This window comes from Pyxicephalus adspersus, chromosome 3 (genome assembly GCF_032062135.1).
Source record: "Pyxicephalus adspersus chromosome 3, UCB_Pads_2.0, whole genome shotgun sequence".
In the NCBI taxonomy this organism is placed as follows: Eukaryota; Metazoa; Chordata; class Amphibia; order Anura; family Pyxicephalidae; genus Pyxicephalus; species Pyxicephalus adspersus.
In genome coordinates this window covers 82,924,654-82,951,194 of record NC_092860.1, presented here as the reverse complement: position 1 = coordinate 82,951,194, position 26,541 = coordinate 82,924,654, and the positions used below count along the sequence as shown (strand labels likewise).

Below are 26,541 nucleotides of genomic sequence, written 5' to 3'. Positions count from 1 at the left end.
TGATTGTGGGAGTGTCCATGACCAGTGGAGTCTCCCATCAGATGCTGGCGCACACAAAGGTCAGGATCATACTCCGCTCCACATATTTTGTGATTTTACAAAAAAGCAATTCAAAGACCCTGGCATTGCTAAGCCCTGAAGATTTCTGAAGACTACACTTGCAGTTTAATCTTATACTGTGTCAAGTTAGAGTTTAGTTCACTTATAAACTAGTGTGAGAATCTTTGTACGTATGCAGCAGAAAACCTGTCATGTGAGATTATAAATGCTGACCACACCTGGCAATGCTAGCCGCCTGGCTGTCATGCTGATCTTAATGCTTTGAGTCACCGGCACTGAAATAGTACTTGAATACATTGTGTGTGACTAATCTAATCTGTACACTTTATTCTTGTAACTAAAGGTGCGTACACACTTCCAATTTTTATCGCTCCAATCGAACGACGAACGATCGATTGGGCAAAAAATCGTTCGTAAAAAAGTAACCAACGACGCCGACGAACGAGGAAAATTGTTGGAAACGAACGACCGGACCGGCGGATTGGGCGACGATCGTTGAACATGGTTCATGTGTACGGTCGTTCGTTGATCGTCCATGTTCAGAGCATGCGTGATGAACGAACGTCCGTTCACTTTCCTGTCGTGCACATAGTTCCTCTATCGCTAAAACGATCGTATCTATTGTGTGTACAATATCTACGAACGATCGTGTCGTTACCTCTATGTACAGGATCGGTGCTATACGATCGTTCATATATATCGTGCAGGAACGTTCATCGTTCGTTTTCCGACGATAATAATTGGAAGTGTGTACGTAGCTTTAGTAGTAAAACCAGTGATTTAGAATAACAGCCAGGCAGCTAGCATTGTTGGAAAGATCAGCCTTGACAGTCTTGTATTTTTCCATTCATAAAGCGTTTTATTAGTGGCATGGTGCATTTAAACAACCCAAATTAATTACATTTTATTTTTAAAGCTATTGGTCTAAATATGGAACAATAAAACAAGCAGACCACTAAACAGAAGTAGAACTTTTACATGACAGGATAGGATTATTTAAGTCCCTGGTTGAAAGACCCAGCCCACATGATTGACAAAGGTAACATGCCATCTGTCTAACTTTTCTGGTAACCTCCATTGCCCATTTACGTTTCTAGGTCACTGGATAGGGGGTGGGGAGGTCACCAGTGATATTAGAAAGGGCTGAGGGCTGTTCGCTCTATAAAAGGCTGCAAACTGCTAACTGCCAGGTCAGCAAACCTTCACTCACCGCGGCCTGAAAGGACCAGAGCCGGCTTCTCTCTCCAGCTGTCATGGTGCCTTTTACTGCACAGCTCAACAAACAGCTTAGGCAAACACTTTTTTTAAATCTGATTTTAACAGCAACTGCCAAAACTCATCAGGAATGAGGATGCACCAAGCTCTACCATGGAAAAAAGAAAAATCATCAATCTGCTGCCATTGTTTAGGAGATACAAAAATATTACATGCAGCAGCAGGAATGTGGATAAAAAGTAACATTGCTTCCATCTGATCACCTATATCAATGCAATCGCATACATCCCAACAACATGGATGAAACAAGATCTCATGAGTGGGAAATTATGTAAGCTTTGACCTCCATATATAACTTACTGCCTAAAATGGCAAGAAATGGCATAACCAACTGGGGAATTATTTTCAACACTCGGCACCCCATCTGCCATTACACAGCACTGTCACCACGTCATATAAAAATGCATCTCAACTTTTGTACTCAACTATTTTGTATAGCCTTTTATTATGGGGAGGATGAACAAGGGTCAGAAACAAAATGCCCCTAAAGCCTTAAAATGTATTTACCAAAGTTGTTCATTGCACTTATATCGTATAGTAAAGAAAATAAAGCAAACTAGCAAGCAGTGTTTAAGTTGAAAAGCTAAGCACCCCTGAATGCAGTGCCCCAAGGTTGTATATGTTACACATGTTGAGAAGTACTGCAGTATCTAGTATTAGCACTTTTTGCTTAGGCCTTCATTAGCACATTTTTACTAAAATTACACAATGCTGTTCTACCCAAAAACAATTGTTTCCTATTTTTGGGAAAATTATCTACAATATACTGCCAAAAGTTGTGAAACTTGAATTTCCTAAAATTTTCCATCAAGCGATGATGCTGAGCTCCCCCTGTTGCATTTGGAATCCTTTTAGTTGTATCATCTGTATAAATAATGAAACAAGTTTCCCCAGTTTTCATCTTTCATACTTTAGTTGTATAATTAGTATAGTTTGAGTCCTCCTGTTGCATTTGGAACCTCTTTAGTAATCTGCATGGATCGTAGTGCTTAGAGCCCCTTCAGCTTCAAACACAACTAATCTATATAAAAAAGGAACTCCCCTGTTGTGTGACACCCCCTTTAGTTGTGTAATGTGGGGAATTAATGAGCTCCACCTGTTCTGCTTGTACCCCTTTAATTATTTAATCTATAAATATGATTGAGAGCCCCTGTTGTGTTTCATCATTTATATAATCCAGGTTGATTGGTGAGGGAAGCCCCCTTTAGTTGTATAATCTGTATAGATGAAGGAGCTCCCTAAATTGCCTTTACTTGTATGATCTGTAGAGATTATTCATGTGTTGTATAATCTGTATAAATAAATGAACACCACCTACTCTGCTTGGAACCCACAGAGAGGACATATATATATATATATATATATATATATATATATATATATATATATATATTTATCACCCCTATTCATTTATTTGTACAATCTTTAATGAGTTTTCACAACTACGTATTATACCCCCCTTTAGTTGTATACTTGGTATAAATTACTGAGCCCCATGTTGCACTTGGAAGCTCTTTAGGTGTAAAATCTTTGCCGATTTATGTGCTCCCTGTGGTGTTTGGAGACCTTTTAGTTGTATAATTTGTATAGATTCGGAAAGCTCACCCCGTTTCATGTTGAACCCCTTTATTATTACAAATAATCGAGGAATCAGACAGCAATTTGGTGAGCACTGTCCTCATGTCATTATATATATATATATATATATATATATATATACACATACATACACACACACACACGAGAATCATGCCATGGAACATCTGAAGATCATTTGAAGTGTTAAACCAATGTGAATTACCGATAGCAGTTCTCAGAATTTTCAAATCCCTTTGCTGACATGGCACTGGCCTAATCACAAGCCAAAGCAAAGTGATTCTAGAAAAGATGGAAGGATACCAGGCTGTAGCACACATCATCTAAGATCTGCTGCTACAATAAATTGAAACAAGTTTGGTAAACAGTTTAAAGTGTTTTCAAAACAAAACTATAAAGAGTAACAACTCAAATAACAGTAAGCAACCCAAACCAGCTGGAAACCCAACCCCAGGCAGGGTAAATGGGGCAAGGCGGCCATGTTGGGCAGCAGAAGGGTTAATTACAGGCTGGGCCTCCCCAATGGCCTGCCACCCTTTGTATGCCAGCTGGGGAATATTTAGACACACACACACCTGTTGGCTTGCTGAGCTCTGACAGAACTGGATGTGGAAAATATAATTTACAAATGACACATTACATGACTAAAGTGTCACATTACTACTACCCATATGGGTCAACCTGCTGCTCTCCTCCCCCAGCACCTACAATGATCAGATTAGCTATAGGAAGTGCTGAGGGATTTATTGGAAGGGTCACAGGACCCCAACACCACTGTCAGTGCCCCCACACCACTGTCAGTGCCCCCACACCACTGTCAGTGCCCCCACTCCCCTCCCCCACCACTGTCAGTGCCCCCACTCCCCTCCCCCATGACAAGTTGGAGACCTGGCACCTCTTACCTGGACTGGGCAGCCATAGCGAAGTTTCTCACACCAAGCGTCCAGTGTCCATGAGGTTGTCGCGGCTCTGTCCTACCCAGACGACCTCCGTAATAGGCTGTGCCCTGCTTGCAACTCTCCGCCTCGGCTCAGTTACATTATTTTGGCTGGATAGGTATGTGTGTGTCCGCTCAGCCTTCCCCAGCCTGTGGCAACTCGCACGTCTCTCCCAACAGCAGCGCTCTGTGTCCAAACCCCGCCCACCAAGCGCTACAAGACACGCCCCCTACACTTCTAGAGAAGAAATCCCTTGCAGCATACGCCCCTGCATGGGTGAAACCACTCCCACCCACTAGGGGACGTAAAAGTTTGAAAACGGGCTAAAATGGCTATTACATATACACAGACTTAAAAGCGGAAATTGTTTTTCTTTTAAAAAAGGTACGTTTTTGTAAAATGTCTGTTTACAGTAGGAGAATGTGGTGAATGTTAATTTTTAACGCTGATATGGCAGTAGTACATTCCATACCGTACATGGACTTGTGGAGTGGAGTCAATGAAGCCGCATTGTGATTGGACGCCACGTAGGTTGAGGGGCGGTATTAGAAGTTCCAATCCGCCAGTCACAGGGGAGATGTGCTCTCAGCTGGAGCTTGGAGACGACTCTCATTGGGGGATTGGCACACTGACGCAGAAGCACACAGAGAAGTTTTCCCAGCTGTAGTGCAGGATATTGCACATTGATGTTGGTGTGCTGTCACTGAACTGTTTGCTCACCCATAAACAGAGCTTGTTAGTAGGGTATATTAGGAAAGCAAGGAGTGACAGGCATTAGTTACAAACATCCAGGCTGTAGTTGTAAAAAAAAGAAGAGGGGGCATGCGCATCATTGTTATGTAAAGGCCTCATTCCCACTACACCCCTGCAAACATCTCTGAGCTTAACACATTGGATAGTAAATTTACACAGGGAAAAAATTTTGAACACATTTTTTGCTGACTTCAATTTTTAAGCTTATTTACACTAAAATAGGTATGCTGATTCTGAAAGTGCAGTTAGTTTTCTTCTATCACGTCAGGTTTTTTTCTCTACCGCCTATATTAATGCAATTACTGTAGTGTGGATTTGTATAGGCTATTCATTTACATGCAAGACAGTGTGGTCAGAGGTTGTGTGCTGCTCTACGTAGTGAATAAGCAAAATTTATTTTTCTACTTACACACGTATTTCCTTTCTTTCAGATCATGTCTGGCTCTGCTGTTTCTTGTGGTAAGTACCTAAACATCCCTGATTCATTTTGTTATATCTGTGGCAGTTTCACCATTCCCAGTCAAAGGGCGAACATCAGCACATTTGTAGAGCAAGCCTGTTTGGCATATTTCAAAGGTAAACTTGGTGATCAAGATAAGTCTTGGGCCCCTCATAAGGACAAAGGGAACACGTGATAAAATGCCATTTGGTATATTTATGGTTTGGCGAGAGCCAGGAGATCATTTCAGTGCCTGTTACTTTTGTATAGTGAAAACTTCAGGATATAACAAGAAAAATAAATGTAACATAGAGTATCCTAGTCCACCATTGGCTATACGTCCAGTGGCTCATTCAGATGAAATCCCAGTGCTGGTTTTCATTACACTACCCTCTCTTGAAGATCATGATTATGGTGATGAACTAGGTGACAACAATGATGAAGAGTTTGAAATTGAAGAGGACGAGGACTGTTCCTAAGGGATTTGATCAACATGAGTTGAGTGACTTGGAACTATCGAAGAAGGCTTCAGAACTTCTTGTACTTTCAAACCAGAGAAATTGCATTTCTTCAGTACATTAGACATGACAACGTCTTTGTGTATTGCCATAACATACCTTGTTTAATGGAGGAATTAGGAATTCCAATCTATAACTTAACTGAATGGTGACTATTCATCAATAGCTCAAAGCAAAGCTTAAAGTGTGTCCTCCTTCACAGTGGCAATATACTTGGGTAAGTCCCAAATCACCAATCAGTTTCTCTTTGTGAAGAATATGCAAACATAAAGAGAGTCATTGAGTTGTTGCAATATCACCGACACAATTGGGTCATCTGTGTTGACCTTAAAATGGTATGCTTCCTTCTTGGTCATCAACGGGGATACACCAAGTATCCCTGTTATCTGTGCATGTGGGACAGCAGAGCTTGTGAAAGGCATTGGGTGGAAAGGAATTGGCCTCCAAGATCTGCCCTAAAACCAGGTGAGCCAAACATTCTAAATGAGCCACTTGTTGATAGAAAGAATATTATTTTCCCGCCTCTGCACATGAAACTGGACCTGATGAAGCAGTTTGTTAAAGCTTTGCCAACTGAAGGAGACTGTTTCAAGTACCTCATTTTGGCATTTCCTAGCCTGTCATTTGAAAAAATAAAGGCCAGTGTGTTTGATGGTCCACAGATTCGGCAGCTCATCATCAAAGATGAATATTTCATCAGGACAATGTCAGAAGTCGAAAAGAAAAGCCATTGTCAATGACTTTCTCGGAAACACACGAGCAAATATTTACACAGAAATTGTCCAAAAACTCTCGCAGAGCTGCAGAATGCTTGGTTGCAATATGAGCATTAAGGTGCATTTTCTGCATAGCCATTCTTCTAACTTCCCAGAAAACCTTGGTGCAGTCAGTGATGAGCAAGGTGAAAGATTCCACCAAGATTTGAAGGTCATGGAACGACAGTATCAGGGTAGATGTACATATGATGGCTGACTATTGTTGGAGCATCCGGCGGGATTGTCCTAACACTGAACACTTCAGGAAAAGCTATAAGTGTAAATTTTTACTTAAGCGCTTACCCGATTAATTTTCAAATGTTTTACTGTAAAAAAGAATGTCATAGAGTAACAATAAATCCTTTGTATGAACAAAAGAAATTTAAATAAACGGTACATTTGAGTGACACACAGCTCCCCATGCATGTAAGGTTCTAGGCCTGTAAGTTTAATGGTCCATATGTCCGCAAAGGCTGGCGACCATGTGGATGGCGAGAGAGACCTTTTTTCATTGTTGCTATTACACTAGTTATTGTAAACAAAAAACATTAGAAATAGAATGAAAAAAATCGTATTGAATCTCCTCTCAACAGCACTGAAAAATGGAAACCAGCATTTACAGAACCAAAAAAATGTACTTTCTAAAGTACACTAAGAAAATACATTTTAAACAATGCTGGAGTTTCCTTCCTGCCTTTAGAAAATTATTTAGGAAGTTAATGTTTGAGAAAACAATTGCAAACCGAAGGGTGTTTTATATGGCCAAGAACTTGCTGCTGGCATTTATCAGCTCAAAACCTTTGAAGTGACCATGTACTGTCCCTGCACTTACTAAAGTCTGTATATTGGACATCATAAAATGGGCTTTGTTGGGGAACCTTGCCAGGTTGCAGCCCTGTTGTATTTGGAGAGGCAACAGATCACAGCAGGTTGAAATAAAGCACAGAACAATGTTGTCAGAGATCATGGTCAAACAGGCAGAAGGTCAGCGCAGGTTGATAATGTTCATAGTCATGAAACAGGTATAAGCCACAAACAAGTATCTGAACTGGAATGGAAGACATCTTCTGATTGATGTGCTATGTAAAGCCTTATCTTTTGAAGGAAATTGTGGAGCCACCCTATCTTTTAATCAACCTATTACCTATTACAAGTTGTGTTGCAGAATGAACCTAGTGGTAGATGCTGCAAGAATTTTGGAGGTTAGTGATACATCTAGGAATTTGGAGGAGGATAATGTAAGGCAATGTAGATAAGGTTATGTCATGTTGAAATGTTGTATGTGAAATGTTCACAAGGTGAGGTGATATGCCTATTTGGCATGCTACGCAAAAGTAATGGCAGGTAAATATTTGCCAAGAATCATGTGGAGATGTCAGCTCATAAGGTGGAATATGATGACATGGAGCTATACAAATGCCTATATGAAATCCTTGGGATCCATTAGCAGACTCCAATTTGCAGAGTGTATTCAGGGGATTGTAGCCTAGACTCAACAATCATAGCCAAACATCTTTGTTGCCCCCCTTTCAAAATTTTCCTCCACTAGTGAACAGTGAGTCAAAATAATATATGGTATACAGGTAATCCCTGGGTTACATAAAAGATAGGGACTGTAGGTTTGTTCTTAAGTTAAATTTATATATAAGTCAGAACAGGTACATTATTTTAATAAATGCAATTAGGACAGATGTTTGTCTCAACATATTTTTAAACACCATGGTGTCAGTTACTGTATAAAATCCTCACTGTGAACTAATCACAAACAAAGCAAAAAAAAAAACTTGGAGCCTAGACATTCATTAACTTCTTGAGCAAGTTGTGCTTTGATATGCAAAAAGAAACAACTGCAGTGTTTGTCTTGCACATTAAAGAGTTTCAAGATGCTACAGATCAACTCAGCTCTTAAGATCACCCACAACCTCAGCTGTGTTTAGCAAAAGATTTCTTCTGAAAGACATGCAAACTGCCCCCTCCAAGTCTCGATCCTGCACACGAGGGAGCAAGGAAGCCCTGTTCGTATGTAGGAGTCGTCCTTATGTCGGATGTCCTTAACCTGGGGACTACCTGTACTCTACACTCTTCTAACCTGTAACAAAGCCTGCAGAGAATCTGTGAACTGCACCGCAGCATGGTGGGTCAAACAAAGGCCCTCCTGCTTAGCTAGGTCAACAATGATAGAGATTTTCTCTTTCCTAGCTGCCTTAATAGCTGAAAGGTATTCTTGCCTGACAACAACCTTGAAGGCTTCCTAGGTAGTCTGCAAATAAACTGATTTTATATTAAATTCTTAGTAAATTTCTAGAATATGAAAAAAGCAAGGTCAATACGTGAAGAGAAGCCAAAGGATAGTTAGAGGTAAGAGTATTGTAAATCATTAGGGTGCTTCTATCTCCACAACTCTAGCAATCTTGCAATACCTGCCCATTGTTGAAGATCAGGCTTACAGGCTCTGGAAGGATTAGAACTATCCAAGGTGAGTCTAAAATACAATTAAAATCACACAGTATTGAAACTGAACGTGGCATATGAAGAGACAGTCTTTCCAGTATTGTATGAAGGAGAGAAATCTGAAAGCAGGGAGTAATACAAATATTCACCAGGGCCAGAACTTATAAACCGACAAAAATGACTATCAAATATCTACCCCCAGGATCAAGCAGAACTGTTTGTACATTACATGACAGTTTTTTGTGTATGAGAATAGTAACCCCTCCAGCATAACAAGAGTAAGTTGCATGGAATGCTCTTTAAATGCTCTGAGTAAGGTAAGCACTATGCTCCCCATCAAATAATTTTTCTGCAGAAATATAAAATGTCCCTGACGCTTCTTGAGATACTGAATACCAGAGACTACAAACATTTTTAATTTAACAAATTACATGAGGTAAAGGTACGGAGTCGTGGAGATCTGAAGTGAATAAACAGAGAGGGGAACAGAAGAGAAACAGAAATAACCAAGTAGCCAGGAACCAAGGAGCTGATATATGCACAGCATTCTTACCATCAACACCAAAAACAACAAATCCCTAAATCCCCCAAAGAACTTAAATAACAAAATATATTCTTTATACTTTCCTGAGAACAAAAAAAAAAAGAAAATATTTAGAATAAAGCAGCTTTATAGCTCAAAACCAGTATCAAACAGGGGCGCGTTCCAACAGTCTCTTAAGTAGCAAGAAACCCAAACATATCCAATGCCTCCATCACATAGCAAACATAATTGTCTCAAGGTCATAAAAGAGGATAGAATCTGATAAAAGAGAATCTGTAACTGTCTCGCAATTTGTCAGGAAGACACTAGATCTTGCAGTGATCACGTGAAAATAAAAGATAACAATAGGTTAATAGTAACAAGCAACACAATTCAGATGGAGATCCATGATGGAGGTGGTAAGTAAAAAAATAAAGGGAGAACTAAACCTCAGGATCCAGCCAGTCAATTAATTTTGTCCCACCTTTAGAGAGGATGCACCCATCCTCTGACATGGCCTTTAGTGTTGTCATGGAATTTGCACTTACTGTATTATCGCAACAAAAAAAGTAAACATGGATGTATATGTAACAATATCTGAATATAATGGTGTGATTTCACCATTGGCAAGTCTAATTTGCAAAAGAGGATAAAATGATCTGTTTTGTGAGATCCATACTATTAAAAGTTTTCTAAAAGCAATACCAAGGAACATGTTTGTTCTTGTTATGTCTTCAATATCTATAAATATATTATAGTGTATGGTTCATTTGAAGTTTCTTAGTTTCAACAAGTAGTTACAAGTACACTCAAGGCCAGATGGCATTCAGTCTAAGTGACCCCATTGCATGTCATCATATGATGTCACACTGCATCAGATGCACCTTAATCTGTTCCCAGGCTTGTACTGCTATACTGTCAAATCACATAATAAAATGTCAGTAGCAGGCTAACTGTTGAAGCTTACAAGATAATGACTATAAAATCTTAAATACCAACAATGGTAGGTCACATGTCACACACGGAGAGATAGGACCACTAGGACGCGCTACAGCTTGCACGGATGTTGTGTCAGCCCTGAGAAGGGCCAAAGCGCAGAGTCTAAGCAGTAATCAGGTCTTCTCCAGAGCCTCTGATGGTGAGGATGTTGCGCTGCTGGTTACTGCCAGGTTGCAGCCCTCGGGCACACCAAGGTGGGCAAAACAGGCTAGCAAATCACAAAGCAAAAGCATAGTCGAGGAAGTCCAGGGCTGAGGCAGGCAGCAAGCAAGTGAGGTCAGGTCACAGGCCAGGGGTCAATTGCCAGGAATCCAGGAGACAGACACCAGTGACACAGGGGCCACTGTGAGCACAGGGAACACAGAAGACGCTGGAAGCAACAGATGGCACAGGTGAATCAGGGATATCCACAGACAGACAGGAACACTGGAACAGCACAGGGAAGTTGGCTGGGAACCCACAGACTGGACAACGAGGGGTCAACGCAGGAGCTGGACAGAGGAAGCACTGAATTAGGCACCAGGTGAAAAGGAACTAGCTCAACAGAACTAGGGGCTTGGAACAATGAAGACACGTTGCACGAATACTGCTCGAGTGCTGTGTCTGAGCTAGCTAAATAGTCAGGGATGGTTAAGAGGCTATTTCCTGATTGGCCAGCGAGTTGGACGAAGCTTATAAATCTTGGGAATGAAGGCACACCCAGAGTCAGAACTGCCCGCATGAGCAGGAGAGAAATGCCTGCGCTTTAGAGGGGATGAGGTAAGTGTGACAACACACAATGTGTTTTAGACCTAAAATTAGCTTACTTACCACTGGGAGCCTATTAGTGGGTGGAAATCCAGTTACATACAAAGGTTAAAATAACCCTGTTGTGAAAGAATTACAGGGGTAGCCACTTGTGACCCATTTTTTAAAATCCTAGCTGCCTGGTTAATATGCTAACCATCTAACTCAATAGTTTCTGCTGTGCTGAATTATACCAGAAAAAAAGGTCTAGAGTAAAACATAAAAAATGATTTTTTTTGGACAGTGATTTACAGCACTTAAGCTACGTACACACTTCCAATAATTATCGTTGGTAAACGAACGACGAACGATCCTGCACGATATCGGCGAACGATCGTATAGCACCGATCCTGTACATGCAGATAACGACACGATCGTTCGCAGATATTGTACACACAATAGATGCGATCGTTTGAGCGATACAGGAAGTGACGTGCACGACAGGAAGTGAACGAACGTTCGTTCATCACGCATGCTCAGACCATGGACGATCAATGAACGACCGTACACACGAACGATGTTCAACGATCGTCGTCCAATCCGATCCGCCGGTCCGGTCGTTCATTTCCAGCGACTATTCTCGTTCGTCGGCGTCGTTGGTTACTTTTTTTACGAACGATTTTTGACCAATCGATCGTTCGTCGTTCGTTCGTCGTTCATTTCCAACGATAAAAATTGGACGTGTGTACGCAGCTTTAAACCACGGAATCTACACAAAACAAAGGTCTTTCATCGAAGAATTCTATAATGGCAGTTTTTCATGTTTCTCATTATATGTTTTAAAATAAACTCTATATTTTGACTATTCGGCTATTTAGGCAAAAAGAAATGTTTGAATAAAAATGTTGTACTCTCCCTAAATTTTTCTTCTTAACCTCCCTAGCGGTAATCCCAAGTGTGACTCGGGGTGGATTTACCATGCAAAAAGCAGTAATCCCAAATAACACTCAAGGTCGCCTAAAACATAAAAAAACCCACTTACCTTATTTCGTTGTCATCCCCTGGCATCCTGCTGGTTCCTGCAGCTCTTCTGGACACATCTTCTTTCTTCCATCTTCTCCCGACGCGTGCAGAGACGTTCTCTGGGGTTTCCTGGTGACATCGGTGCATGCGTCGGTGCGGGCGGGAGGATCGACAGGAAATTTAAATAATTTTGTATTAGATTCAATACAAAATAGCTGTATTGAGTCCAATACAAAGAAATCTTTATATAATATATATAATATTATTTTATAAACTATCTATATTATACATGCTAATGTATATGTTTACCATATTACATGTTAACATATTTAACTTATTTCATTCCTTTAACTTTAACTTTAATTAAATTTAACTTTTTTAATTACATGTTTAACATATTACATGTTTAACTATTTTTTTTAACAGATTTTTTTTTAACGTTTATTATTAAATGTAATAAATTTAATAAATATTGGACATATTTTTGTGAGTTATGTCTAAGAATTATAGGCCTATAATGTAAAATGAATTTCCATGCAAAAAAATGTAATGCTTAAGCAGTTCTAGAAGGAGTTAAGCAGTTAAGGGTTATGCAGTTCTATGAGGGGGGCCACGGTCCTTGATATACATCCCAACTCTAGGCCAATGGTCTATGAACAGCAGCTGAGTCAGATGTGGTTCTTTGCCAGGCTTTATTGCTACATTGTTGCACTATCCCTCTTGCTAACAGCAATGTTGGGGTACAGTTCCTCTCACTGAAACCAAAGGTGGGGTTCCATTTCTCACACAGTGTAGTCATTCCACTATGGAGTGCACTCCATGCAGGTTACCAGCATTTTGGGCAATTGCCAGGTTGTAAGGAAAAAAATTATCCTTTAATCTTAATTTTTGTAAATAGATGATCACCAGAACATCATTCTTTTGTGATTAAACTGTTCAACTATGAAGTACGGCATGCTGGTAATCTCTTTTTGACAAAATTCAATTCCTCATACTGACAACAATGATGGGACATTATTTTTCCCATTTATACAAACAAGGAGGCTCAATTTCTCCCCCATTATATTAATGATAAGACAATTAATTCCACTGACACCAAGGTTGGGGCATTAACCTTCCCTCTGATACCAACAATGAAGCAGTATTCCTTCCTCTAATTCCAACACCAGGGCACAGTTTCCCCAAACACAAAATTTCTCATACTGACTTTTTTCACTCCAGAAGGCCTGTACTATAATTTTTTAGACAACATACATAATAGGCCTGATTTATTAAAGCTCTCCAAGGCTGGAGAGGATACAATTTCATCTGTGTACATGGGTGATTCAGTAAACCTGGAATGGATCTGTTCCAGGATTCAAAACATTCGCTAACAAATGACTTTAAAGAAATCCATTCCAGGTTTGTTGGATAACCCAGCTTCACTGATGAAAGTGCATCCTCTCCAGCCTTGGAGAGCTTTAATAAATCAGGCCCATTGTTTCTAACAGCTCAGTCCCTCTGCTGCTGCTTCTTACATTGTCAACTACAAGAAAGTAACAACAGTTTGCAGATTACTGGTTATGGATTAACAGAGAAAATGTTTCCTGCAGTGGACTGTAGAAATCCTTCTTGAAGAATAACCTTTAGAGCCCAAGACTATGTATGGTAACTTAACATATGATACAGCTTGTTAATTGAGCTCTTCATTCTAAACTACCAATTGCAAACTGGCTTTGGTCCCCTGTAAATTGCACATCCTCCTCCATGTGAAGTGAAAGCTGTATTTTATTTTGGGAAATGAAAAACACTCTGAATGCTGTTGGTGAAATAATATCAGAAAGTCCCTTCTGCAACAGCTTTTGTGAAAAAAAAACGCTACATAAGCCTCCAAGGACAAAGGCTCAGTGGTAGAATTCATGTTTTGCATGTGTGAGGCCCTGGGTTTAATCTCTGGTATTTCCATTGCTCCCTTAAAGAAGTAAAGGAGCAGATATATATATATATATATATATATATATATAAAATTGCATGGTTTTAAATTGGCACCTTGAATGAAAAGTCCAACAACTTGATAATAACAGCAAGAGCAGCATGCCAAAACACTTTACAATGATGTAAGTGTAAAAGGAAGCTTGGGAAGTCTGAGTAATCCACATTATTGGCAATATGGTGCTAGAGAGTGTTGCCTGACTGGATCACATGCAACACTTGAGATCCTGAGAAGTGAACATGTCTGTAAGAGATGGAATGACATTGCAATATAGGGTAGTTTTTATGTAGTACTAGGGACAACTTTGCCAAAAATATACGAAATTGCTCTAAATTTCGGTAGGAAATTAGCTAGGAAACGAGAGTACTTTTGTGTGATTCATTGGACTTAATTATCTTCCTCTCTAGAAGAATATTTTGCAGAGAGGAAAACTACATTTTCATCAAGGATTTTATTTTCAGCACTTTTCTTATCATGTGCAGTTTAGTTGTAGGTAAATTTACCATATAATCAACTTGTTGACCTTGGCTTTCTGCTGTTTACCTGAAAAGGCATCTAAAGCTAACGTTTTACAGCCTTTAACCCAATGGCCACCATACAGTGAAAACAAATGAGGAACGCTGCTAGTCTGCCAAATACAAAATGCCTTGTCATATTGTCAAATTAAACTGTAGTTTGCTTTGGAAAATTAAAAAAGGAAAGATACAGCTTGTTTTTCGAGCTCTAAACCACAAATTACAAACTGGTTTTGGTCCTCTGTAAATTGGACATCCTCTTCCATGAGAAGTGAAAGCTGAAATTTATTTTGGGAAGTAAAAAACACTATGAATGTTGGTGGTGGAACAATATTAGAAGATCCTTTCTCCAAACATAAGGGCATATCTGCTTTTTTGATTTTGTGAAAAAAAAGAAACATCCAAAGACATAAGGGATATAAAAAAAAGTAGTAGAGCGCATGTGTGAGGCCCAGCATCAGTTCCCAGCGTTTCCATTGCTTCTTTAAAAAAGGAAAGGAGCAGATATTTCTGAAATAGTGCCTTGAAAGAAAGGTCCAACATCAGCAGATGTGTTGATGAGGAGTAGCCTGTTGTAAGGATGCAAAATCTAAACATTTGACCTGAGATTTTATTAACTTTATGAAAATCAGCTCATTAGTACATTTTCTCTAAGTTTAAGTGAAGCTACGTACACACTTCCAATTATTATCGTTGGAAAACGAACGACGAACGTTCCTGCACGATATACACGAACGATCGTATAGCACCGATCCTGCACATAGAGGTAACGACACGATCGTTCGTAGATATTGTACACACAATAGATACGATCGTTTAAGCGATAGAGGAACTATGCGCACGACAGGAAAGTGAACGGACGTTCGTTCATAACGCATGCTCTGAACATGGACGATCAACGAACGACCGTACACACGAACGATGTTCAACGATCGTCGTCCAATCCGATCCGCCGGTCCGGTCGTTCGTTTCCAGCAACTTTCCTCGTTCGTCGGCGTCGTTGGTTACTTTTTTACGAACGTTTTTTTGCCCAATCGATCGTTCGTCGTTCGATTGGAACGATAAAAATTGGAAGTGTGTACGCACCTTAACCCACAGTATTGGCAATTCATTAACTTCTCCTTCTTTACAGCAACAGCTATATTACACTGAAGAATGTCACTTGACAGAATCACATGCAACTCTTGGGATCCTTCAAGAGTTCTTTGAAGGGTCTAAATCATTTTAATGGGTAGAGAATGGGCATGATATATTCAAGCACAACAACACTCACCTTGTTTATTTATACATCTTTTGTTTAATTGTGTATTTAAAATGATACTTTGCTGAAAAAAATGAATTAAACATCTCTATGTTTGTAGGAGGTAACATAGCAATAGAAAACAATTGTACTACTGAGAACTTCTTTGCCAAAACACACACAACTGCACTTAATTTAGAGTAAAGTCCAAGTTTTTTTTTATTATAAACAAAAAGTATTTAAATTTGTCATAATGTTTTAGGAAAAGAAGTTTATCAGGGGTGTTCAGATAAATCCAGTTAGAGATGATTCTGTCCCAGATTTTAGCTTTTCAGAATTTGCATTGAAACTCTGAACTTTACCAATCCATATTATAACCTGAGTCTTGGATTTCATCAATCACAAGTAGCTGCAATTTCACACCTTCATCTGTCTTCTATAAATGTCTAACACTACAGCCCCCTATAAAAGACAGAGAATAGCAAAAGGACGTGCCATTATGTGGTGCCTGGTACAGAGTTTGGGTCCGTTTGCAGCAGTTAATAGGGAGAAATATGAGTACAACAAAAAATTTGAATATACACAGACAGTGCTTGTCATTTTGTGCCTACTAAGCTTTAAAGGAGAGTTTCTTATCTCTTGCCAATAAAAGAAAAAACACAATGCATGCCAGCTATTTTGTGCTTCTGTGCTACAAGTGTTGAATTACATAGGAACAGCTTGGAGCAGAAGCAGAAGAAGTGATAGGAAAAGCAATGTAAAAAGAGGCACACAATGTTTGCCAAGGTAGCATTGCGTGCTACTGATAATTAGGGAAAACGTGTTTAATTAACTTTAATTGAAATTAAAATAAAAATAAAAAGGAGCATACAGTGTTTGTCAGAGCAGCATTTTCTGTTATTGCTAATTAGGGAAATTAAATGTAATTACCATTATTAGGATAAAAAACAATATACAGTATATATCAAGGTGGCATTTTCTGCTACTGTTACTGCGTATTAGTGAAATTGAAGAGTTAAAAGAAAGAAATAAAATTAAAACTTTTAAATTATTTGCTATGGTTATATAATACTATTGCTAACAAAATAGCAATTTTTTTCATAGTTTGACTGTTTAACACATAACATCACAGCAATTATTTCCAATTAACTATTTGCAATTTTTTCATCTTTCGTCATAAAATTTGGCAGTTATTCTAGTATTTTGACTGCTGACGTGTTGATTGTTGGTCAGGAGATCAGCCACTAGTGGATTCAAACTAGACCTCTTGGATCTGGATCCAGAGTTCACTAAACCATGGGTAGCAGAAGGGAAGGCACCAGAACCACTACAAAGCACACCTTACAGGTAGATGCAAACTGAAAAAGGTCCGGTTTACCCCTTGTGGACTGCCTGGCATTTTCATTATCTCATTATTATTATTATAGTCACAGCAGGGAGATGAAGACAATGAAAATTATACGAAGGGGTGCTAAGAAGTTCCAGGCTTTGCCCAGAAAGAAGGGAGCCAGAGTTAGGAAATAACACATTTATTCAACATATCCCCCCCTGAGACTGATGCACTTGGTACAGGGTAGTTGCAGCTTTTCTAGACTGCTCAAATAAAAGTCCTTGGTTGGGCAGCAAACCAGCTCTCAGCAGCATCTTTGACGTCAGAAATGTCCTCAAAATGTTGCCCCTTCAGGTGTTTCTTCAAATTCGAGAACAGATAATAGTCCGAAGGGGCCAGGTCAGGTGCACGTGTATGCAGGTGCATTGTCCTGCAAAAAAAGGATCACTTTAGTCAACTTTTCACAACATTTCCTCTTAATTTCCTCCTTCAGCTGGTCCAGGAAGTTAGCATAATACTGTCCGGTGATACTAGAGCCCTGAGGTAGGTACTCAACCAACAGAACACCGTCTTTGTCCCAGAAAACAGATGTCAAGACTTTTTTGGCTGATTTCTGGGTTTCAGAACTTCCTCGGCCGCAGGGACCCGCTGTGGCGCCCTTCCTTTGACTGTTCCTTGGTTTCAGGATCATAGATGTGGAACCAGGTTTCATCCTCAGTCACTAACCTAGCCAAAAAGTCCTGTGCAGTTTCAAAATGGGCCAAAGCTTTGGATGCTTCAACTCGTTCCTTCTTCTGGTCACTGTTTAAACATTTCGGCACCACTTCACTGAAAGCTTGCACATGTCATTAGGCTGTCATATGCCCCCACACTAATTTTTCTATTTCATCTGGAAGGGGGCAAAGCCAGGAACTTCTCAGCACCCCCTCCTACATTACACTTAAGCCAGAAAGCTTTCTCCACCACACTATAACTAATGTCCATGTGGGGACAGGTTCTTAACCCTCTTTTTTGTTTTCAGATAGTATTTGTCTCTCAGAAAACTGTGACAAGCAGTTTGTATGAATCACAAAAATTGGGAGCTGTGTGATGATTCACAACAATTTTGAAATCCAGGGAAACCATAAGAGAGAAATGCTGGGGAGGAAAGCATTAATAGTGGCACAATTGCATTTGCTGTTTTGGTTTTGCTTCTCTGGGTGGAAGTAGTGGGGGTGTTGGTGGCAGAAGTGTGGTAGTGGTGATGCTGCTGTTGGTAGTGTATTTCAAAAACCATGTCTCAGAAAACAGCAGGTAGACAAGCACCTCTTTGCGTATGGCATATGGGTGAGAGTGATGAGGGGGACAGCGGTGGTGAGAAGGATGAAGCTACTGAGCAGCAAAACCGATTGAAAAAAAAAAAGTTTGGAAGGCAGTGTAGTGTTATAAACTTTGCAGGTCACTGCATATTGAAGTTGCATATACCTCTGACTCTCACTCAGTCTTAAGAACTTCAAGCCATGCAGCTTACGTTTATTAGGTGTTCCTTGTATTGGCATTTTTTATACCCACTCCTGATGATGTATCTTTGTTGTGTGCTTCATATGTGCTCATCCAACACATCTACTGTCTGATATTTCCCAGTGCAAAAGCTACATAGTAAATATAAAAAAAAATATATAGGATTTTTTATACCATATATAAAAGATTAGGCAACAAATAGGGTGTTTTTAATACTAAAAACTAACTTTTTAAAGTTTGATCTTTTTAGCTTTACATTATCTTTTAAAAGAAAACAGCAATTAATTTACTGAAAGTGTGGTCGATGATTATCTGAAACTGCAAAAAAACATATATATGAATAGGTGCATTATCATCAGTAGCTGCACAAATATATTCTATGAGGGGAAATAAAACAATAGTTGGAACTCCAGAAGCCAGGTTTGTATTCTTTGGGTCAGGTCTTTGTGACCTGCAAATTAGGAAAGTCTGCTGTTATACTTAATGCATCCTGTTAAAGGACAATGGACTACTAAGAATTACATTTTTATTAGGCAATTTAGTTTTTCCTTTTGCTAACTGTGATTCTTTAAAACAAGAATGAAGCTATTTTAAAATGTAATAAAACATATTTAAATGCATTTTGATTTAAATTTAAAATTGAATTTTATATTTGTTCTATTTTATATAGAATTACATTTTTATGTTCTACCCTGTGGATTACAAAGCTAATCAGTCTTTTGAGAACACATTACCTATGAGGGAACTATAAAGTAGAAAAAAAGAATACATTTAAGTTAAATCTTCTTATATTTCCCTCCATTGTTGGTACTTTTCTTCATCAGCATGCAAATAAACTTTTAAACCACAAAAAGATATTGGTAGAATCCATGATAACTAACATATACTCAATCTGCTGCTAAGAAAGTTTAACGTGGAAATAAATAAATCTGCAGCCAAAGTAAAACTTTATATCTACCTAAAGATTGAACGTGTATTATATAAAGTCATATAAATCTTCATTTCACACTTGTATTATGCCCCTTCTAAAATGTTTTGTGTCACACCAAATACAAGCAGTGCAAGTAGGTTGTTGCAGCACATCTGATCCATGAAAGCTCATCAATCATGGTTGAAGCTTAGAGGGTCAAAGGTGGGGGGAGTAGTTTTGCCTTAAGAAATTGGTGAAAATCCCAGTGGCTAGTTATGCTAATAGAGACATACCTAAATAGATTTGGAACTGTCATTTTGGCAAATGGTATCTCTACGAAGTATGATTTCACAGTATTTATATAGCGCTGACATATTACGGAGCACTTTATAAAGTCCATGGTCATGTCGCTATGTAATAATACATTTTTTGTTATTTGTAATATATGTTATAATTATCTATTGGGTCACAATAAAACTTTTGGTAGGCATGTTGTGTAAACAAATCCCCCCCAACAATTTTTTTTTTTTTGAGATTGTAGAATTTTTCAACAGAATTACAAACAGGATTACAACAGGTAACAGTGGATCTTGACCATGGAAACATTAGTGCAGTATACACTTAGTCAATAAACCGTATATGAATACAGAAAAATCTACAACCAACATTATGAAATACATACATACAGTAGAATGAGTGCAAATTTCCTGAGAACCAAACTAAAAAAAGAAAAACAAAAGGGAGTGGGGAAAGGATAGAAGGAAGGAGTGTGACTACAGCCTAAGTCAATAAGACTCTGGGTATCAACTGAACAATCAAGCATAATATTGGTCCCACGTTTTTTCCTAATTATCCATGGTGTTTCTAAGGAGAGTGGTAAGGTATTCCATGAGACGCACTTCCTGAATTCTCCTATATAGGTCCTCCATAGAGGGGGGCAAAGTAGCTTTCCATTTAGTTGGGATCAGTGTCCGTGCAGCTACCAAAATATGTGATACCAGTTTGCGAGCAGTGAGAGAGGTGGGTCAGAGGATCTAAAGATATCTGTATCTGAACCACCTCTGAAAGCAGTCCGAAAGAGTTAACTCAAGACCAATAGCCTTCAATATTAGGACAGGACCAGAAGATGTGCTCTAAAGTGCCTTGGGGGTCCCTGCAAAGCCAACAGTTAGGGTCAGTACCTGGGAATAGCCGCTGGAGTACAACCGGGGTATGGTACCACCTAAGGATGATTTTATATAAGTTTTCCTTGTATAACGTACAAATAGAACTCTTATTAGCGGCTTCCCAAATCTCCTGCTAGTCATCCAAGTCCAGGATCTGCCCCAGTACCTTCTCCCATTGCAGCATGTATTTGAACTTGCTTGAAATTGCCCGAACCGAACTGTGCAGGAGGCGGTATACAGAGGAGACAACACCTTTAAGCTGCGTACACACTTCCAATTTTTGTCGTTGGAAAGGATCTTTCACGATCCTTTCCAACGACAAGGGAGTGCACGATGCATGAACGGTGCTGTACATACAGCACCGTTCATGCTCTATGGAGAGGGGAGGGGGAGAGCGACGGAGCGGCACCCTGCTGCGCGCTCTCCCCTTCCCTTTCATTAGGATCGGCTGTCGTCCATCGTCCGTGGATCCGGCAGGTCGGTCGTCCGGACGATGGACGACACCGACTGTACACACGCCAGATTTTCGCCCGATAATTGGCCGATGCCGATTATCGGGCGATAAAAATCTGACGTGTGTACGTAGCTTTAGAGTACAGGCCTTCCGCGCACAATCTCTCAAAGAAGGTCATGTGCTGGAACGTAGCAGAGGGCTGCAGAACTAGAATAAAATGTCTAATTTGTAAGTATGCGTAAAATGAAGTACGAGGGAGCTCAACCTTATCACAGAACTCTTCAAAAGTAAGCAAACGTTTCTCCACAGGGTGTAACAGATGTCCGATTTGAAAAAGGCCTCACTCCCTCAATGGCCCCGACATGGCCCTAACAAACTATCTGGAATTTGTGGGGTTTTAATCACTGATGTTAGCCTTGAAGCCTTGGATGAAAGTCCATATCTATCCAAGCAAGACCGCCACAGGTTCCGTGTAAAAACCATGGGTGCAGGAAGATCACTGTCAATCAGGGACAGAGATAAACTCCAAAGCATCACATTAGGGTGTGCAGGAGCGATCCAACTTGCCTCCAGTTCCCTACAAACACTGGAGGGGCGGGGTGACGTCCACAATGGAATATATCGTAAATGAGCCGCTGGATAAAATTTGTGTAGGTCAGGGGCTCCCATACCCCCCAGTTCTCTGGGCGTACAGATACATGTTTAACATGTTGTATGCCCAAATAAATCTTAGGAAATCCGATTGTAGTTTCTTTAGGACTCCTGATGGTACCCCAACTGGCAGGGTCTCAAAAACATATAGTAGTTTAGGTAGGAGCATCATTTTTAAGGCAGCCATTCGTCCCAGTAAAGACAAGGGGTAATTTTTCCATTTATTTAAGAGAGACTGAAGCTCTCCCAACAATTCATTTTAATTTCAGGTTGTAGGGCAACAAAACAGGAAAAAGGCTGAGGGGGTGAATATTGTTCCAAGGTTTTTTAATTTGTAATATTATGAGAACTGTTTGTACCCTATTTCTACACATATAGGCACAGCAACTATTCTCATACATTATACTTTGCGTTAGGACAGTAAGTGGTAGCTTAATATTTAAAACCTATAACATGGTTATGATGTTCGGTCCTGGCTTGGGGTTCTTGTTCCCAATTTAGTACTACCCCTATAGGAGCTATTGGTATGCTTGGGTTCTCCTATGGTACCGGTGATGACCCTATCAGGAACTAGAATTGACAATACACCAACACAACAATAACAATCACTAAATTCTAAACTTTTTATTTAACCTCCTGGGCGTTACACTGATGTCTAGATTTCTGTACCAAAAGCGGTACAGTTTTTCATGAATTTTTTTTTTTTAAATTGTAGACCTGTAACTTACAGAAATATGTCCGAACAGGGTTCTAGTAGATATCATGAATATAAAAAATGTTTGAAACATACAATCATGTAAAAAAAAATTACTTTTAATAAAATTAAATAAAAGACACAAAAATCAGCTTAAACAAGAATGCATAAATAAATGAAAAATAGTGAAAATGCGATAATTCGGTATACTGTATAGTAATATATTTTTCTAAAACACCTGCCTAGTGTCCAACAGTCCAACATCACATACCTATAGACAAAACCACATAAATATATTTTGTATTATTTTGTATTGGATTGGATTGATCCAATACAAAATATTTGAATTTCCCGCTACGACCACCATCGACGGGCGCACGCACGGACATCATCAGGAATCGACGAGGGACGCGTACGCGAACGCCGGGTATTCTAATTCTTTACAAACTTCTGTACTTCCACGCAAAAAGTGTTAATTTTTTTGCATGGAAATTTATTTTAGATTGTAGGCTATAATTCACCAAATTACTCAAAAATTACTTATAATTCACCGAATTACCGCATAACTCACCGAAATTTGTTCAAAATTTTATAAATTTAATAATAGAATTTTTTTTATAAAACATATTTTTATAAAACAAACATTTATAATACAATTATATATATATTATATAAGGATTTCTTTGTATTGGACTCAATACAGCTTTTTTGTATTGAGTTCAATGCAAAGGATTTTGAATTTCCCGCCTGCACCGACACATGCAGGGACGTCACCGGGAAACCCCGGTGATCGTCACTGCACTCGCCGGATGAAGAAAGAAGACGTGTCCGGAGGAGCTGCGGGGAGATGGTGAGTATTTTTTTTAACGATCGACGCTGGAACAGAACGGATCATGGCAGCGGGGACCAGGTAAGTGAGGGGATTTAAATAGTGAGAAAAGTTCGGGTTTATCGATTTTTGCAAAATCGATAAACCCGAACCAAGGTCCAAATGACACCCGAACCAAAGAACCAAATGCACTAGTGAAAAGATACTGACACTGAAGTAAATATGATGCAAACATTTAAAGCAGAACTACATTTAAAAGTAAGAAAATGTAAGCAGGCAGGGAGAAGCAATGTCTCTGCTGCAATAAAATAAGCTTACCAGCCTGTTTGCAATTTTTGAGAACACTCACATCTCCTCACCCTGTATTTGGCACAGGCACCTACACCCGGTCTTCTTTTGGGTTCAGATCTTTGGTAATCTTGATTGGCCATGCCAGAATGACATATGTGTGAGAGTTAATTCATTCCCAACAGCCAGGTATGCTGGGATTGTAAACTAAGGTGCAACTGCAGCTGCTCCCTTAAAATAACAGCCTATTTGAATATCCAAAGCCCTGTATTCTTTTTTATACTAATATAATTCTTATACTGAAAGCTTAGAAAAAAATCTGCACAACATAACACATTTGACATTTTAAATTAGGTTGACTTGTATGACTGTTCCACATACAATCTATAGATATGTTAAGACATGCTATAATCACTGGTGTTATGTGTACTAAGTGATCACTTACAGCAATCCTCATGCATAGTTGTCAGAAAAGAAAAGGATACCCTTTCCCCCAGGCTTCAAAGTCCATATTTAGAATCTTAATTGGCAAATCTCCAGTTATGGATGTTATAGCTGACAATGTTCTCAGTACAGAAATAGCAGATCATATCTTAGGACATAATGTAATACAGTAGTCAAGCTTAAATAATTTAAAAGTCCCTACTAAGTGCATCTACATACACTCCAAATATTTGTAAATAGAAAAAAATGATAAGCTTTAGAATATACATAGTTACTGAAAACTGGATATATAATGTGTTGACTTTATAAGATGTGCTATGTAACACCAGTGGCGTGCTCATATTTCATAGAGCCACATTGCACCAATGTATAGTCTTACACCAAAACAAAGAAACTTTATATGCACATATATACACATATTCTTTTTATAAGATGTGGAAATGTTTACAGTATATGCACTCAGTAGAAAAGGCTTCTCTCAAAGTGGCCCTGTCTCTGCAGGCACCAATGATGGAATACCTACCACTGACTTTTAATACAAAGGTAATTCTATTTTTTTCTTCTTTTACAGGTGACATTATGAATAAAAGTGGCCCTGTGGTGAAAACCTTACACTTGAACCTGAGACAAATATCTAAGACACAAATTAATGAGGATCAGTTAAATAATTTATACATAATGAAGAGTATTTTTAGTGCATAATTGTGAGTATTAGCCCAACATTTAACTTAAAGACAAGGTGGCTAAAATCGAACTCTATAATTTTGGATATTTTTGGAAATACCGGCCTATTGGACAGACACTTGTTTAAAAAATGTTGAAGGGAGACAAAGAAAAGAATGACAAGAATATAGTGATTGGATACAATTACAACAAGTATGAACATGCTATTGCAAAGACTGAAGACTGGAACGGATGATATTATTCCCGGAGAAACCTTCTCTATGTGGTTGCCAGAAGTGGACAAAACATTACCGACACTTAATGAATAAATCATCCACCTTCAATCCTCTGTCCTGCAGACCTCAAACATGTAAGGAGAAGTAAAAAAATAAATCAATCACCTGTGCTGCAGTGCTCACTTGCTGTTCAGGAACATATTAATACGAGGTAAGTCTTTAGTCTTCTGCTTTTCCTTGCAGTGTTTAGTCACAGACTGGGAGTGAAAAAGTATAACACATAATATTTTTGGGGGTACATTAAATTTATAAGCTGGGAATGAAACAACCCGTACAGACCTGTAAATATTACATAACTGCAGCAAGGCTTGCTCACTTTAACCCATGCAGTACTCCTTATTTGCTAGGTTACCTGCTAGCCTATCATCTCCAATCTTTGAGGGCTTTAATAAACCAGTCATGTTGCATCGACTTAATTTACCTAGCAGAAACCCAGACCAGACAGGCTTTTTTACAACAAACTTCTGGTAAAATTATGTGCACATTTATAGTATTGTAAGCAGGCTTTATACCTGTAAAAACCTCTGTTGTGCAGACATCCAAAAGCCGTGAAACTGCTGCTTGGTGCCACCATGTGGGGTGTGATTTCATCAGCTTCTAATGACACTAAAGTGACTCAACTGAAACTCAATTGTATTCTCGCTTGTCTCCTCAGGTGCTACATAAAAGGTTAGTTAGGTGAAGGATTGGGACAGTGTGCACCCACCAGCAGGGTCAGGAGAAGGACCGCACTTGGGGGTCGCACTGGCCAGAGCTGTGGACCACGTCTCCAGGAGACATTGCAGGCTCAGGGAAGTGGGTAGGTTGTCTCTGGACACAACTCCTCCACTCTCCCATCACAGGCTCAGACCTGGGATGGGAAAATAAGTGAGTTCTGGCATTATGACGTCACTCTGGGGGAAATTTTATTTTCCCTTTGAGTGATACACGGCTTCCCGCGCACCCTGGACTTGGATGACTGCGTTTAGTGCTCTGCAACGTGTAAAAGTTTGGGGACCACTGGCGTAGACAGTAAGTAAACACTCCCAGAAAAGGAAAGGGCTATGATATGAAACAGGGATGTCTTCCAAACTTGTCAAATTTACTAGCAAGTTCAGAGGCACATTGCAGGTAAATACAAACTGTTAATAAAAAAGAAAGAAACACTAAACAAATGTTTGTTGATTTTTATGTAATTTTTACCCTTAATTTGTTTTTAAGGTGTATTATCCTTGTCTTAATCACTAGAAGTATAGTCTGATTCCTTCTAAGGTGAAAGGAGATGTAATGGCCCTCTAACATAGATCACTTTTTAGTTTAGTTTGTTTTTATTTGGTAGGACAATTTCTTTGTTTTATTATACTGATTTAGGTATCTAGGCAGTTAGTCACAGTGAAGCAACACACCACTATCACGTTCTTCAAATTACATTGCTATTTACAATTTTACAGTGTTTGAAAGAATGATGACACAACGTCTTTGGCAACTCCATAAATATCAAGTTAATCTTGCATTTCTGCTATAAACGAATTGTTGTGAAAACATTTACTTTTG

At 39.2% G+C, this 26,541-nt stretch overlaps 1 protein-coding gene and 1 long non-coding RNA gene across 3 annotated transcripts in view; one reads left to right on the top strand and one right to left on the bottom strand.

Moving 5' to 3' along the window:
* AFF1 (ALF transcription elongation factor 1) overlaps positions 1–4,054 on the bottom strand; it is a 71,306-nt gene extending 67,252 nt beyond the window's left edge. For both annotated transcript variants that reach the window (XM_072405472.1, XM_072405470.1), the window contains exon 1: positions 3,834–4,054. In XM_072405472.1, coding sequence (XP_072261573.1) covers positions 3,834–3,850 — 17 coding nt within the window. In that variant the 5' untranslated portion in view covers positions 3,851–4,054. The remainder of the gene's footprint in view (positions 1–3,833) is intronic.
* LOC140326660 (uncharacterized) lies at positions 1,187–25,099 on the top strand. Its single transcript, XR_011919914.1, has 3 exons — positions 1,187–1,606; positions 5,054–5,081; positions 24,621–25,099. It is a non-coding gene; the product is annotated as an uncharacterized lncRNA (long non-coding RNA).
* The last annotated feature ends 1,442 nt before the right edge of the window (positions 25,100–26,541 follow it).